The sequence below is a fragment of the Necator americanus genome, chromosome III (assembly GCF_031761385.1).
Source record: "Necator americanus strain Aroian chromosome III, whole genome shotgun sequence".
Lineage (NCBI taxonomy): Eukaryota > Metazoa > Nematoda > Chromadorea > Rhabditida > Ancylostomatidae > Necator > Necator americanus.
The window spans coordinates 31,087,841-31,105,282 of NC_087373.1; the positions used below are offsets into that span (position 1 = coordinate 31,087,841).

General features: G+C 42.0%; 2 protein-coding genes across 4 annotated transcripts; one reads left to right on the plus strand and one right to left on the minus strand.

The window, feature by feature from the left end:
• Positions 1 to 105: 105 nt before the first annotated feature.
• Positions 106 to 13,431, plus strand: RB195_011541 (uncharacterized protein; the record flags this gene model as incomplete). Of its 3 annotated transcripts, none has more annotated exons than XM_013438611.2 (22): positions 106 to 177; positions 402 to 544; positions 2,800 to 2,904; positions 3,072 to 3,172; positions 3,289 to 3,395; positions 3,480 to 3,639; positions 4,418 to 4,548; positions 4,607 to 4,670; positions 4,729 to 4,840; positions 5,140 to 5,205; positions 5,592 to 5,702; positions 5,764 to 5,851; positions 9,322 to 9,467; positions 9,523 to 9,596; positions 9,670 to 9,741; positions 10,462 to 10,601; positions 10,771 to 10,870; positions 11,981 to 12,098; positions 12,208 to 12,292; positions 12,355 to 12,426; positions 12,539 to 12,611; positions 13,307 to 13,431. In XM_013438611.2, the coding sequence occupies 22 exons, from the start codon at positions 106 to 108 to the stop codon at positions 13,429 to 13,431; spliced, it is 2,265 nt and encodes a 754-aa protein (XP_013294065.2). The 3 variants fall into 3 exon arrangements, with proteins under 3 accessions (XP_013294065.2, XP_064050580.1, XP_064050581.1); XM_064192998.1 differs by lacking the exons at positions 106 to 177; positions 402 to 544 and adding exons at positions 2,555 to 2,557; positions 6,015 to 6,119 and having other exon boundaries at positions 2,831 to 2,904; XM_064192997.1 differs by lacking the exons at positions 106 to 177; positions 2,800 to 2,904; positions 3,072 to 3,172; ... (16 more) ...; positions 12,539 to 12,611; positions 13,307 to 13,431 and adding an exon at positions 245 to 328 and having other exon boundaries at positions 402 to 569.
• Positions 12,804 to 17,431, minus strand: RB195_011542 (uncharacterized protein; the record flags this gene model as incomplete). The annotated part of the gene is made up of 3 exons (XM_064192999.1): positions 12,804 to 12,875; positions 16,968 to 17,092; positions 17,386 to 17,431. 3 exons carry the CDS (start codon positions 17,429 to 17,431, stop codon positions 12,804 to 12,806), a joined length of 243 nt encoding a protein of 80 aa, XP_064050582.1.
• Positions 17,432 to 17,442: the final 11 nt, after the last annotated feature.

Below are 17,442 nucleotides of genomic sequence, written 5' to 3' on the forward strand. Positions count from 1 at the left end.
CGACATGAGGAAAAAATCAATAAATGTGTCACACATGGTGGCTTTCGCGGTAAGAAGCACGTAAGAAAAGCGAGAAAAAAACTCCGACTCTACGATTACCGACCGATGATCGGAGCTGATAAGAAAGAAAGAGCGCTCGGTCTGAAGGAGATGAATCATCTCGCGGGGTTTTACGAAGTGAGTCGGAGCAACAAAAAATAATGGAAAGAAATTGAGAACAGCCGATCAATACACGTTAAATGCCATGACAAACTACTCGAATTTCCCGTTGCTCATCTGCAGAAAAGGGATGTGCACATTTGGATTGGACTATTCTGCAGACATTCCGGCAAGAAACATTCAAGAATTTGAAATAAAAAAGCCCTACAAGTCATTTATGTATTCAAAGTAATTGTTTTAAGGCAGCTTATCACGAAATGGACAATGTCGGGGTCTCGGTGGTACAACATACAGCTTGGGGTGTAGCTTATGAGTATAAGCGTGGGCCCGCTCAAATTCTCCCTATCATCATGAAGAACGGGCGTGGAATGACATTTCCTACCAAGTACGTTCTAAAGCTCTATCCTTGAATATACGCTCCGGTTTCCAGTAATTGTTCTAGAAAAAAAAACGGTGTAGGAAGCCCCTTAATTAGTCATCATACACACTATGCACATGAAATCGATCAATTCCCTCAGCACCCTCTTCATTGGTTTTACTTGAAGAAGATGCTGAGTAAACCTCATTGATTTTTGACCGCTCGCTAGTGGACGCAGCGCGCGCACAAAGGTGGCGCGTTCTAGTATACCTCGTAGGAACAAACGCGAAATAGGAAGCAGCGATCCGGTTCTTATTCCATTTGGTTCTTATTCTCCAATAATTAATAATTTAATAATAATAATAATAATAATAATAATAATAATAATGAATTTATAATTTCTGCGTCTCTTTTCTCTCCTCTCGATCGTCGTTTGAAAATCCTCAAATTTCTGACTTGCAACTGTCTTTTAAATTATTCCAATCAAATCAATAGAAGTCTTCATAGGCTTCAGCAGTTTCTTTCTTATAGAATAAGCTGATAATGAACCAAGTACAAAAATTGGGATATAATCAAAGCTTTTTCCTAAGACCTGATTACAACTCATCTAGTGGTAAGCTTGTAGATTCCCTACATTAAAGGCAGCGTACCACGATTTTGAATTGGTGCAGAACCCTCAGCGCAGATTTTGGAGAGTGGATTGCGGAACGCATCCCTGTTTCGCTCATCTCTTCCCGATCGTCGTAAAAAAACGACGGTTTCAGTTGCTGCGCGTCACACTTGCACACGCGACGCGTCCACATGCGAGCAGTCGAAGATCGATTATGTCTTCTCATCAGCCTATTCAGGTGAAACCAATGAGTACGCTGGCGAGGGAACGGAAATATGTGCATAAAAGCGCGTCCTAGCGTATCTCATAGGAACTAAAGCGGTTCCCACGGCGTTTTTTTTTTGCGAAGATTAGGGAAAAGTGAGCAGAACAAGGCTGAGTCCCACAGTCTACTTCCTTAACTCTATGATTTCTCTGTAGGTCCCACACCACGTCGAAATGGTGATACTCCCCCTTTATTGTATGATTTGGCGTTGATAGTAGGCTTCAACGGTGATCCAAAATGTTTGCTATAGGCAATTTTGTTGACAAAAGGATGATGTCATCAAAACTATGCTGCAATGGACCGCTATTTGACGATGACAATTCATCGGTTGACTTTTCTTACTAAAAAAAAAACTAAACTAACTACTAGTTCATAAACATGCTAAAATATTGTAGTGATGATTTAAGCTGAGGGCTTAGTATCCTCGGAACAGCTATCGAGATTCACCGGTGGTTACGAGGCTTACTAGGAAGAACCAAAAACATTTTCCAGAACGTTGTTATTGGAAGGAGCTTTTTCACTTAAAAAAAAAGTTGTTCGTTAATAATTAATCGTTAATATTACTCGCTGTTCATTTTTCTCGCTTCACAATAGCTCCATATTTAATGGGTATAGTTGCAAGATTTAACAGCTAGTATGCAGCATCATAAAGGTGTACACCATTCATCAACGGATCACAAAATAACAATATGGATTTACTTAGTAATGGATTATTAAATAACATTAAAGCTATATATTTTACCGTAGTTACAAGAATCATCAGAGATTATATCAATTTGGGTAAGAAGAGACGTTGATCCTCGGTGAAGAAGAACATTCCAGAGCATGACCTGGACTGCTGACATTGAAAAACTATGCAAACATCGGCGACTGCAAGAAGTGTTTGTTTGATCTCCGGCTACCTCGCACGGTCGTACACACATAGTCAACCGAACTATGGTTTATGGACGAAAATTAACAAAGTGACAATAACCATTAAACTGAATGCGATAGTGATTTTTTCGGGCACTAATGTAATTCCAGTCAATATTCATGGATCTTAACCATCTGGCGGCTATCCTAGCGTTCATATAAGGTGTGGTCGCGTGTTGGAATATGAGATGAGCTTTGCAGCATCCCCAGATCCTTACACAGCAACCAGTAAATACTGGCTTGCCGTAAAATGGTGAGTGAATTAGAACGGTTATTTCATTTCGATCGATACATTGATTTTTGCTGCCGAGAAAAATGCATCTCGCCCTCTGAACACTTCAAATCTTGAAATCTGTGACTTCAATCAATTTTGAGACACTCATCTCATAAGTGATCACTTAACAACTATTAAATAGGGACTTTTTGCTGAGTTTTTTTTTCGAAAGTTAGACAAATTTCTCTCATTTTCTATTTTTGAGGTTGTGAGGTTTTTAGTTCAACTGCTTTCAACATCATTTGCTTTCAGTTCGGTTTCATTCATGAGAGTATTCGTCAGCTCATGCTAAGGAAATACGGCGATGAACTCTGGCAGGAAGTGTTGTGAGTCAAACATGTTAATTGATTGATGGCTTCTAAACTAATGTAGGTCAACCAACAAAATCCAATAATCATAAAGGCAGATTACGTAAACTGGAATAAAAAAACTTTCATAGTATACAAATAGCGGACTCTTCATGAGTGTGAATCAATAATCATGCTTTGTGTAGGACCCGAGCTGGATTTGAGAATGGCAAGGAGAATGTCGTCAATTACTATTATTCTGATTCGGATACTTATTCGTTGGTGGATAGCGTAGCTGTAATAACAAGTACGCTTTTTCATCTATTTTTTTTTCTGTTCATCCGTCTGTCTTTCAGTTTCTCTTTCTATTTGTTTATCACCACTGTTGTTTCTGTTTCTGTGTATCTCTATGTTTTCCTATAGAAATGACACGTGAACAAGTATGGGAAATGTATGGCTCTTTCCTAATTGAATACACCATGGAAATTGGATGGGATGAGCTTATCCGAAGTATGAGCCCAAATTTAAAGGTACAGTACAGCCATATGCTAACCTCAAATTTTCAATAAGTCTCGTGTGAAATTGCAGACATGTTTCAGAAATTACTCTTTTAGGGGTTTCTCGATAATCTTGACTCCCTTCACTACTTCATAGATCATGTTGTATATAAGGCAAATCTTCGAGGACCTTCCTTCCGTTGTGAGGAAAATGCGGATGGATCCATAACGTTGCACTATTTCACAGGTCGTCCAGGATTGTATCCGATTGTAAGAGGTGCAACGCTAATTTTTTTGTTTGAATTGAAGCAGTCGCTTCTGAATGCACATATTTGTTCGGCATTATATCCTTTTCGGAGGAGAGAACTTATGTCTCGAATCAATGATCTTCGACACGACGGTGGCGCCGCATAGCTCCCTCTCATAGTTTTTTCATTTGTTTCCGCTGTTTTTCGTGCAATTGTACGTAATAAGAATCAGCTCATGGTGATATCCGCAACAGAATCTTTCTTAAAGGCATCACCCCACGAATCTGGAGTGGTACGGATTTACGGTGGAGTATTCGTATACGGAGTCGTAGATCTATAAGGGTGATTCCGTCCATTTCTTCCTAATTACCGTAAAAAACGGACCGAACGATACGGCTTCGAGCGATCCTATTTTCTACAACGAGTTCGATTGGACCGCGCCAGCCTTGTGCATGCGCCGCAGTTTCCGGGCTGTTTTTTACGGCAATTAGGAAGGAATGGACGGAATCACACCCCTCTCCATAATCTACTATCCCTTGTACGAATACTCCACCTGAAATCCGTACCACCTCAGATTCGTAGAGTGATGCCTTTAATTAACGGTCGTGACGTTGCCATTGGGATTATTGTCCTATCAATCGGAGACAGCCGAGCTACCAAGGACCGCCTCCACCGAGGAGGTAACGCGTCAGGGTGACGCAGTACATTCAGCAGCGACTGTAAACATATTTTTTGTTTCCGCGACAGCAGCGGACGAGATCGTAAGATTGTGCATGGCATCTCTGCGTTCCTAACCCCTGTGTACAGGAGTTCTACGCGAAGTAGCAAAACGTGTATTCAACATCGATATTTCTTTGAATATTACGGGCAGAACACAGAGAAGCGTACAGATGGCTACAGGTGAAAGAGTAGAGGAACACGTGATTTTTGTGGTCAAGGTAATCGATAAATAGATGGCTGATCTTCCTAGTCACTCGACTCTGTAATGCATTTTAGACAGTCGATCAGGGCCGAGATAGCAGCAGTGACGCATCAACTGCTGAGCCGTTCTCTACATCAGGTACTATTAAATAACTAAGTGGAATTCCCCAAACTTTCGGAATGATTTTACGTCCTAGATAACTCAGATCAATCTCTGAAGATGAACGCAACAGATTTTTGTGCTGCATTACCATACCATATAATTATGGACGAACATTGCCGTCTAATCCAGGCCGGGAAAGAACTTATGTACGTTTGGAGCACGTTGGCAGTGTCTCAGGGAAAAGAGCACCTGTAGTACGGTCAACACGACATGAAACACGGTGCAATTGCGTACGCGGCTTTCTTCGAGGCGGTGCGGTGAAGAGTAGCTGTTAGGAGCGTACCGGGACCCTTGCTAGCACCACCCATCGCTGCAGTTTGAGACGGTCCCAACTGCTGCCTCCACCGCGCCCTTTCGAGAGCGTACGCAAACACACTGTGCTTCCTGCCGTTTTGACTCGGCAGTAGCTTCTCTGACTCCATCAGTTGTAATAACTTTTCTTCAGAAATCATGTTCCTGCAGAGCTTCTATCTGTTGGTACACCAATCATGCGCATTTTCGAAGTGAATAGGTAGGTTGTACAAAGAAGAAAAAGAGCGTTCATAGGAGAGAGCGATCTGGGACAAGGAGATGGAATCTCGGGGCCTGCTATTGACACCACAAGCCTACCATGTATTCTCGATCACGGTGCTGCATTCTACTGTGGAGCTGATGGACCTACAGTAGGCGTTTGCGCGGTAGGACCCTCGATCAACCGCGAGCTTCAAAAATCTGTTGGTTTGGACGCACCGCATACAACATCTTGTGGCATATGCTGTGCCATATTTATCGGAATGACTTATCAGAATACACTTCAGCACCATCACCTAGAACCTAGTACAATTCTAAAATATGAAACCCCACCAAGTTATATATGAGATTGTACACGAATGTTCATACTGAGCTGGGTATTTGCAGACCGCAAATCCCATTCGACTTCGACAACATTTGCAATTTTATCAACGCCGTATTCGTGCTCCAAGTGAAAACATCTCCAACAGATATGAAGAAACAAATTGATGAGGAGAAGTGAATCGGCTTTCCTGAGCGGTTAGCTTCTACCGAGAAACAAATCTGTTGAAATTTTCAGCGGAGATGGCTCAACGGCCAGCGCCACATATCATCATGGACATCATTTGAAGTTGAAAGGGCAGATGATGCTACTATCTGATAATAAAGTAGGTACCACTATAATTTTTCATGCTGATGAATACCGTCTATTTACGGAACCATTCGAAAATCATGGTCTTGTCTTGAGATATTTCATGTCATTTTTTGTACTGGCAATGTCAATGTCAGCTGTACAGTCAATTTATCAGGCCACTGTTTGTATCCACCTAGACTGGCAACAATTTGCTGGCACGAAGAAGAGGCACTGAAGAAAGCACTTTGTTGTCCATTTTCAAACCGACGTTGAGGTACATGTCGCGTACCGTACGTACGACTGTACGTATAGTAGGGTCAAAACGACATGAAACACGTACGCAATTGCGTACGCAGCTTTTCTCGAGGCGGTGCGGCGAAGCGTGGTAGTTAGGAGAATAGCGGAACTCTTATTGGTATCACCCATCGCTGCAGTTTGCGACGGTCCCAACTCGGCTCCACCTGCTACCTCCACCGCGCCGTTTCGACCGCGTACGCAAATGCACCGCAACTACGCTCGTGATTCATGTCGTTTTGACCCGTCTATATCGACGTGTACCGTACGTATCGACGAAACGTAAGGCGGAACTGAAGATGTTGGGGTCCCCGTGGGCAAATATGGAGTTCAGAGTGTAGATTAGAAGTAAAGCGTGACCCTCGGTGTTCATTCCAGTCGCTCTGAAAATAGGGTTTGTTCCTTTGTGGTACGTGAAAACGCGTCACTCTTGTGCACGCGTCGGTTTTCTCAGCAGTTTATTTATTACTTTTTCCTGAATAGGCCGGCGAGAAAATCTCATTGATGTTTCCCACACCGTTTTTCAAGATGATTAGGGAGAATTGAGCGAGGACACGCTCTACTCGTAGTCTACACTTCGAACTCTATATTTGCCCACAGAGATCTCAATCTCAGATCGTAGATTTTGGAGGCCGTAAACAGCGGCCCGGAAGATACGGCTTCGAGCGTTCCGGCACGCTATTTGCTACAAGAAGTTCTATTGGAGCGCGCCAGCACGAGTTCTTGTGCACGCGCCACATCTTCCGTGGCCGTTTTTTTACGGCGATTAGGAAGAAATGGACGGAATAACCCCCCTCTCCATAATCTAATACTTCGTATACGAATACTTCACCTGAAATCTGCACCACCTCAGATACGTGGGGTGATGCCTTTAAAATACGATATCGTTCATCTAAATGTCTGCATATAAAGTTTACAAAATCTTACAAAATCTATAAATTTCTATGTAGTTATACACTGATCTCCCGTTATCGACACTATTTGAGTACCCATATTAAGAGATGATGTGTTAGTAAGACACAGCAACATAGCGCTCTCTTGTTTTATAAACGAGTTTTGTGCTCTGTGTGCTCAGCCTTATCTTTGGTCTGGGATTCATGAAGTATTACTCAGTCTAAGCAGGAAACAATACTCCTAATGAATAATCTCCAAAAGATCATTGAATTTTCAAGGATTCTTTAGTCGCAGGATTTGTTTACGTTTTCTATGCTTGATGCTGTTCTCTACAATTCCTCTAATGATAGCATGACCCTGATGTGTTGTTTTTTATGTCCGTTTTTAAACAACATAAATCATCCAACTAACATCTACACCAAGAGCCGAAGGATAAATCGCAAAGAAGAATGCATCTGATAAGAGGAATGCATCTGTATTACGCGGGAACTCGCCTCCTATTTAGGGTTGATATTTGATTGCGCTAGTCACATCACCACAGGAATCTAACGGCGGAAGGAAAGTCTTCGGATCCTGAGGTACGATCCACACTTCCACTTGTATCAATAAGATCCTGCAGTAGACCCGAGGTTTTTTTTTCTGTTGGGCGGATAGGGCTCTTGGTTGCATAAATCACGTTCGATTTCACTTTTCAGACACTGGAAGAGGCGAACTCGTCAGCCGAGAATAAAGGATTACAACACAATTTCGTGTCCGGCTCAACCTAAGAGTGCAGAAACAGAATCATCCAACCAAAATCAGAGACTGACTGAACCATAAACAAATCCCGAGAGGGATCCTACCTAGACCAACACAAACGTCCTCTCTTATTAGCAATAGACCCCTCTCTCTATCATACACGACACTGTTCTCATTCGTCATCTAATTCTCCCGTTTTGACCACCTCTGACAAATGCCTCAGATTCTGCATGAAACGCTCTCGGACACTTGATAAAGTCTTCATTGATGGTATATTCGAGTAAGTGCACGTAACGTTCGTCACAACTCCCCATCCGCCGCCGCTTCGTATCGTACGCGGGCGCAGTTTCGCGTTGTTGTATTCGATAAATGTTCTATTAGAATCCATATGAAAATCTGGGAACACTCTCGTGTTCTACAATTTTTTAAACCTATCTGAAAAAAATTCTAAGGTTTTATTCTCATGTCATAGATGTTTTAGAGAGAGATTTTTTCTGACCTACGTTAAAATTTGAATGGTCTCTATTAAGATTTGTATATTAATTCACCATTGCGTTTTATGGTGAGCTCATGAGGCTGCTGGTTGATACAGAGATAACAAATGTCTCAGAAAAATTAGCGGATATCTTTAGTCCTTGTTAACACTTTTCGATTATTTCTTTTTTTCCAAATTGATTAACGGGTAGGCAACATTGAAAAAAATACCGATAGTTTCCGTAGCAGTGACTGAAACTTGAAATTAGAGAAATATCAAAGTAATCGTCCATCCTCTTCTTTTTCTATGAAAGTTAAAATTGATAGAAAAAGACAAAGCGCTCTTTGGATACTTGTCCAATTGCGATTTTTTTTTCCTTCTGTGGACAATATTGTGTGTATTCTTTATGTATAAGAGAATAGAATAGGGAAGTGAAAGAGAAAAAAAGCGTTAAAGGCATCATCCCACGAATCTGAGGTGGTGCAGATTTCAGGTGGAGTATTCGTATACGGGATGGGAGACTACGGAGAGGGAGGTGATTCCGTACATTTCTTGCTAATTGCCGTGAAAAACGGCCCGGAAGATGCGGCGCCGCGCAAGACTGGCGCGCTCCAATCGAACCTCTTGTACAAAATGGTGCGCCAAAACGAATGAAGCCGTATCTTTCGGGCCGTTTTTTACGGCAATTAGGAAGAAATGAACGGAATCACCTTCCTCTCCGTAGTCTCCCATCCTGTATACGAATACTCCACCTGAAATCTGCACCACCTCAGATTCGCGGGGTGATGCCTTTAATTTAAAAACACCAATGGACCTAGTACGTCCGTAGATATTTTTTCAATCCAAAAGAAAGTTGCGAAGATATAGATATGAAGCAAGAAGTTGTTATAAAAGCTTTTTTCAGGGCATGATTCTTTCGAATAACTCTTGATTTTTATGAAGAGTTATTTGGAAGAGTCATGCCTGAATGACTGAGTTGTACCGCATTGTTTACTTGCAAATTATCCGCTATTTTAAAAAAATTAACGGACTTCGACTTCCTAAGCTTAACCACCGCACAATAAATAATCCAATTCTTATGGACACACTCTTGCTCGTTATAGAGTTTGATCTACATCTGTTCACCCTATGTCACTTCGATTCAAGAACTGATGCAATTCGGGATGCGTTTGACGGCTATGCCCCTACATGACGCTACAAGAGACCTTATTCTTCTCAATCAGCAACGTCTTACAGACGTTGAAGTGAAGTGGGGAATATCAAATTGACCAATATTCCCCTAATTTGTTAATATGAGTATTTAGTCTCCAACTTGAAGCGAACAATGAACAGTTGGAGACAATGGCGAAGGATCTCGAAGCGGAGAAGGGCAAGATGGGTTCGAACGCTTGATTTCACTGCCTACTGATTGATTGGGGTGGCCAACCAGGTACATACCTACTCGATTCCAGATGTGATCCTCAGAGACATAATGCCGATGTCAATCGCTAATCAATTAATGAACGGAGAAGTTATTGAAGCTTGTGAGTTGTTCTATTTTAATAACTGCAACGATCCTTATAGTCCAATCCCTCACAAGCATAGTCGTCGGCGCTTTTCGTTGCTTGAAGGCAGCGTACCACGAAATTGACGGAATGTGGGAACCTGATGGAAAACATGGAGTTCGGTTTGTAGATTAAGAATATGGTTGGGAGGGGGCTCAATTCTTTCCAATCATCTTGAAAAGAGGCGTGGGAAACAGTTTTTTTTTTCATATTACATTTGTTACGTTTTTTGCATTGCATTTTTACATGCGTTTTTTTTTACTTTTGCTCCTACGCCGTTAGAACGCTCCACCCCTGCACACGCACCGCGTCCACGAGCGAGCGGTCGAGGATCAATGGGGTCTCATCAGCTTATTCAAGAGAGACCAATGAATCGCCTGCTAAATGAAGCGAAACGTGCAAATAGGGGTGCGTTCCAATATATCTGGTAGGAACTGAAGCGTTTCCCAGGCCGTTTTTACGACGTTTGATTAAAAACTGAGCGGGCCACACTCTTATTTGTAATCTTTAGCTCTATGTTTTCCGTCACTCCTACACACTACGCCAATTTAATGATACGCTGTCTTTAAATGATTGACGCGCACCTCCGATCTTTGCTAATCAAAAAGCGTACCGCCGCAGTCCGAGCAAATATAAGTACCGACATCCATAGGTTCCTAAATTTTTGGACAAATATGAGAGACGGCAAATCGGTTGCAGGTGAATACGATCAGGCGACTGTAATGTTCTCAGACGTACCGAATTTCCAATCAATACTACCGTATTCAAAGCCAAAAGATATCGTACAGATGCTCAACGATCTGTTCCATCGTTTTGATCGATTGGTAGTCATGCATAAGGTTAGTCTTCCTCACTATGCTAAGGGCGAAGAACTTAGCTGCCCAGTACATATGTTGAAAAGGAGAAATGGTGTGAAGAGCACTGCACCGTTACGTACGCACACACTCACGCACTTTTGTACCACAAATCAAGCATTTGCGACTCGATTGTATCTAACATATTTTGTAGGTTTATAAAGTGGAAACTGTTGGGGACAGTTACATGACGGTTGGAGGGATTCCAGAACAACTCCCAGAACATGCCGAAATGATCTGTCATGTTGCAATCGGTGAGTGTGGAGTGTTTCCTTTCAGTGGTTAAATTTTTTAAAATTGAAATAAGTTCTTCGCTTGTTCATTTTATTGTTAGGATTACGTTACTTACCAGTTACGTAGTGAAAACGGTAGCAAATGCTGGTTTGTGCGACTTACCTATAAGTCGTAAAAATTGTAATTATGTATTTGTCTATTTACTTCAATATTTATATGTATGTAATACTTCTTGTATTTCTTGAGCGGAAACGAATTTCTCTATGAAAACGTGGATGTTCGACTTTCCTTGAATCAAGATATGACATTGCAACTTCTTCTTAATATATGTGAAGCAAGACGAGCAGTTCGATAGGCAGGTCAGAACGATCTGAAGCTCAGTGCAGTTAGCAGCTGTGTTCGAAGAGGGGCGGAGGAGCGTAGCGGCAAGGATTGAGGTAGGAACATCGCGACCTGCGGCGATAAGCTGTGCAAGCAAGAGTCCCGTGCTTCCCTACCCTAACATCGCGGTAAAGCGAAACGGTTGAAATTGACGGAAAATCCTCGTTAGCACCACTCATCACTGCGGTCCGAATGAAGCTAGCGATGCTTCTATATTCGAGTCAAAACGACATAAATCACGAGTGTAGTTGCGGTGCATCTGCTACGCGCTCGAAATGGCGCGGTGGAGGCAGTATCTGTAATTGAGGTGGGCTCGTCGCAAGCTGCAGCGATGGGTGATGCCAGCAAAAGTTTCACCACGCTGCCAGCCGCTACGCTCTACCGCACCGCTCTACGCCTCGAGAGAAGCCGCGCACGCAATTGTGTACGTACTTCGTCGTTTTGACCCTACTATACCTCAATCCAAACCAATGATTCCACTGCGCCGCTTCGAGTGCAGAAAAATTCACCGAGCTTCAGACTTTTTTCTGACCTGACTGTATCATATGACGGTCTGCTAATATCACGATTATTGGATATACTCGGGTATTGAGAGTCAGCTAAGACGACGACGTCGAAACGTTAGCCTTGATGAAGAGAATCAGCAATCTTGGCCCTTGCTTCACATAAATTATGGACCAAAAACTCTCCATCTAGTTGAGATCTTAAACGCTGGCAACAAAACTGAAATGTGAAAAAAACTGATTTAGGAATGTTGTGGGAAACACGATCTGTGATTGAACCAGTCACCAAAAAATCTGTACAAGTCCGTATCGGTATTCATTCCGGACCACTGGTAACTGGAGTTGTAGCAGTAAAAATGCCCAGGTACGACCGGCTTCTTTTGCTTTTCCAGAGCTTTGAGTCGCCCATAACAAACTATTTCATTTTTTTCGTAGTGCTTCTTTGACTAAAAACAAAAACAAATGCGTTTTAGATATTGTTTATTTGGCGACACGGTCAGCATGGCGTCAAGTATGGAATTACATGGTTTGCCAGGAAAAATACATTGTAGCGAAAAGGTAAACATGATTTTTCTTAGGAAAATTGTAGAGGAATTTAAGATACCGCATAACATTTATAGTCCTACAAATACGCTATGCAAACAGGACGATTCGAGTTCACGAGCCGAGGAAGAATAAACATCAAAGGGAAGGTGAATATGCTTTGATTGATATTTTATTATATATTTATTATTTCATTTTATTTATTTATATTTTATTGTGAAGATTATTGGCTGCACATTCGCAAACTTCATGACAGTTTAGGGAGAAGTGGAAACATACTTTCTGATCCGAAGCACCAAGAAAAGTGTATGGGAAATAGTGGATCGAGAGCGAGGTGGGTAAAATGTACACGGAGGGTGGCATTTGCTACATCGAACAACTAAACGATGAAAAAAAACGCAAAGTCATAGTGAAAAATCTTGGAACCATAGTTTGTTTCATCTTGCTGTAGACGAACTACTTATATCGTCTTTTCCGTCCCCCAACAAAGCAGCCATACCACGAAACTGACGATGTTGAGATTCCTTCACAGAAAGATAGGGTCAGAGATGTAGATCACGAGTATTAGCGCAATCATGTTCAATTCTCGGTGATTGTCCTGAAAATTGTGAATGATAGAATGAATGAATGAATCTACCCTAAAAACGGGCAAACGTGCTGTAATCGTACGTAGGAAATTAGTAGTGTTGCGATCAACAGCTGCTGAATTTTTGTCCATCCCACTTCAAACGAAACGACCTCATGAAAAATCTTACAGAAATACTTTGGTGAAATTATTGGAACTAGGCAACAAAGTTCCGGATGGTCCTCCATTAATCATCTGTCAAAAGAAAGGAGTAGCGATAGACTTGATCACATGTATGTATACATATTAAAGTAATACCCGAAAGGAAACAAACTAGTACTTCACTGCTGTACAGATTTTCATCCGGGCTCCTTCACTTTCCTCAGACATTTCAACTGTGGGATTTCTCCGAAAACTCGAAAAAAAAAGACTACACATAAACAAAATCCTTCACTGGATTTCAGATGTTCACAAGAACACCATTGATGGATATGAAGAGCTGGCAACGGGCCTGAAGTACGCTGAGCACCAAAATTCTGTCGTTCATCCAGTAGCGACGCAAACGACGAAGACGTGCACTATTTCATAAATATTCGTGACATAGTTTACACATACCTCAATGCTTTTGAAAAGTCGCAAGGATAAAGCTTTGTTTTGTTCGTAGTCATGTGACAGCACTGATATGAAAGATGCACCTTCCGACCGCAGTTCGACTTTGAATCATGCTCCCCAGACAGCGCTAGAAGTGCAGACACAATGAAAAACGACTGGAAAGTCTGGAGGAGCAAAGCGATACATTAGAGTCAAAATGTTGATTTAAACACGTTGTTTTATTGTTCCTATTCCTTTTAATTGTGTTGCGATTTTGACGCAATACCTCTAGTTGGAGAGTATTACGGTGTGGAAACGGTGAGAGTGAATTAAAGGCGCAATTGCTTAAAAGCAGCGCATCAAAAAACTTACCGCTCCGGTGTCCCTTTGGACAAATATAAAGTTCGGGATGTAGATTACAACTATGACCATGGCCCATTCACTTTCTCCTAATCGTGTTTAAAAAACGTCGTAACCGCTACAGTTTCTGCGAGGCATGTTAGGATGCCTCATCTTTGTACACGCTCCACACTGCTGAAGAGATCTCACTAATCCTCGACCGAGTGGGCGAGCACCAAGGTGGCGCGTTGTCACACGCATTCGTAGGAACAAACGTCGCCTCCCAAGCCGTTGTTCAAGACGATTAAGCGGGACCATGCATGTACTCATAATGCACACTCAAATCTAATCTAAATTTGCCCACAGAGATCCTAACAGACCCCAACATAGCCCTTTTCGTAATACGGTCCTTTTTGCTTTATATTTTTACTCCCCGTCGGTGAATCGGTAGCTGAATCTCTCCTGGATCCATTGTAATTTATTCATCACGAAGATGTAGGGGGTGTGTGGGTGTGGTTTGCATGTATTGTTATCCAGAGAAGATAATATTTGCAAACCATACCTAGAAAACGTGGATAAGGGCTTTACGCACATCAACTCTAGATGCACAGAGTTACCACTCTTTTTTCTTGGCCGCATCTAAGTATAGTGCCAAAACGACATGATACGGTGTGCAGTTGCGTAAGCAACTGAGCTCGAAGCGGTGGAGGAACGTAGCAGTTAGGATCGAAGGAGGACCCTTGGTAGCGCCATTCCTCGCTGCACTTTGCGCTGGTCCCGCCTCGACTCGAACCGCTTCCTCCACCTCGCCGCTTAGCACGCAGCCACCTACGCAATTGCACAGTACTTCATGTTGTTTTGACCCTACTACTTATTGCACGTGCTCGAAGAGTACGCGACTGAAATATGTCACAGACCAACTTAAATCCTTTAAAGCACTACTAATAATACACCGTTACGGTAGGCAAATGCTGTCACTAAACTTACGTGAATCAACAAGGTGCGGAGAAATGGGTCTAGAGCTTGTTTCGACTTTACACCACTACATTTAGTATATAAACACAATGAGGACAGAATCATTTATTCACAATAACTTGTAGTTGCTGGACACTTTTTATAGTTCTTCCGGAAAAGTTGGTCACATCACGCAATATTGAGTACAATGAGCTACAATTCACTCACATTGTTCAGCTAAGGAGTGCAATTTTTCTCCTCATTTTTTTTCCACGAAAATATGGTAATAAAAAGAAGAAAATATGAAATTACTATTTGTATTAAACATGTATATTATTGAGACTCTCTTAATGGTTTCGTCTCTTTTCTCTCTTTTCTTCAATGAAAAAGAAAAATAAACTTTGCATATTATCCGCTAAACGACGGAGAGCATAGAAAAGAACAGGAATGTCACAACGGATGAAGATTTTCATCTTAAACACGCAATTGACGTATGGTTTACCAAGGTCTCAATCATCGTGTTTTTTTTTCTGGATTTTTTCAGATTATATATTTGTACCACTCTTCAGAATTCTAACGTGAACTAGGTAACGTTTTCAAACCTCTCTTCTCTCCACAGTTTCCCCTCATGTCCATCGAGATGCTTTATAATAAAACTATAAACTATATAACAGATTAATTGTGCATTGAAATCCAAGAAAATCTCCCACTATAAACCACTAAATCCTTCAGTCACAGAAGTTAAGGAAAAAAGCGAAGCACTCGATGTGTTTGTTGTTGTTTTTTTTTACCTTTGAACCATTATACGAATAGAAAACAACGAAACAGTCAGTGCAGCTTCCTTTTTTGCAATATCAACTCATAATTTCCTTATCCTCACTAACAAAAAGAAAAGGTTCGCTGCGATAGGTTTCCGGAATCGACTCAGGGAAGTCTAAAGAGAAGACCGGGGTTCTGAAACGAAATTCTACTAACTACAGTTCCTTAAGATTTCTTTCTAGCGATAAAACAAACAATCGAGCTAAAGTTTTCAGAAAAAAAAATGTTGGAAAAATGCTGCTAAGTTTTTGGTTACAATGAAATGCTTGGTAAAATAGGAAAGTCTTTGCTTGCCGTGATGACCAAAAGGAAACCGGAGCAAGAAAAAATGCGGAGAAAGTCCCTACGGTTGTTTTTTATCTGCTTCTGCTGTTTTAAACGGAATATTAAAGAGCATCTTATGGGGCACATGTGTGTTCTAAAAGCTTTTAAAAGCTTTAAAAATTTTCTACTCGTATCTTAAGGATATGCACTCATTAAAATACAACCAAAAACTCAACAACTATGCCGTAAGGGATTGAATGCTCTGCGTTTGTCGGTGTAAAAGTCTAAGCCGAACAAGGGGAAAACATTGGAGAGCTACGCAGATTTGCTGTTTCTTCCCACAGACGTCACCAAGGGGAGTAGTGGTGCCATTCCGCTCTTAACTGTTTCTATGACCACTAAAATCCCTTCCAGTTCATATACAATCTTCCCTTTTAAATGACACGTTTACAGTAATTTCAAATCTATGCACAAATGTTAACTTTATTTGCAAGAACTTCAAGTCGTTTTAAAGCCAGCGTGTCAAGACATTGAGATAGTATGGAAACCTGACGGAAGGTAGCGAATTCCGGTTGTAGACTACCAATATGAGGCTACGCACCGCTTAATTTCGCTTGACTGAAAAAATGTCGTGAGAACGGTGTTTATTCCTACAAGACACGTTAGAACGCGTCATTCTTGTACTCGCTCCTATTCATCGGTTTTGCAAATCGAAGAAGCAAACTTCATTAATCTCCGACCACTCGTTCGTGAGCGCGGGAGCATCGCATAACGCAACGATGAGTGGTGCCAGCAACGGTCCCCTCTCGACCCTAACCGCTGCGCTCTACCGCACTGCATACACAACTGTAGCGTGCTTCGTGCCGTTTTGGTCCCGACTATTCCAAAATCGCTTGATTTGTGATATCGAATTCAGTGGATGCGTTATTTCGACATGCTATCCAAGTATTCCCTGATACAAACACAATACAGTATACTCCTCTGTTGCATTTAGTCCCTCATTGATTACGTGAAACCACGCACAACGACAACTTGAAGATTACGATCACCTTGCGTGGAGCGTGTGATTGTAGAATAGTACAGATTTTAAGGAGGCCTGTATGGCTTATAAGATAACTTGCAGGATACAACGGAACGGAATGAAGCCAGTCCCCTTACCGTACTAGCGGACAAATCTGGTACTGATTTGTGAATTTCGGAAAGATGAACGGCATGGTCGCCCGTTGGTGGTTTCGAAGCATCAGCCGTGCGAACGCAGACAACCAGTCTCCCTCCGCAAATCCCTGAGAAATAATGACCGCCCGCTGCGTCTCGACCTTCTTAGGACGTCACTGCAAACATCCGCCTACTTTTTAGCGATGCGCTACTGTGCGCCGCACGGCAACGCACTCAGCATTATTGATCGAACTCGTTTTGTCGGGGCCGCGTCGGCGACCACTCGTGAGCGTTGCGTGCTGGTGAGCACGTCGTCATCTCCGTGCTTCACACTTCCTTATCACGATCATGTCGCCTGTGATGAATAATTCATTTCACCCGACATAAACCTCTTAATTGGTCCTTTTTCCTGCAATTCTACCCTGATTTTTTTCGTCACCTGTTAGCGCTGGGTGGAAGGACGCCATTGTCTGTGTGG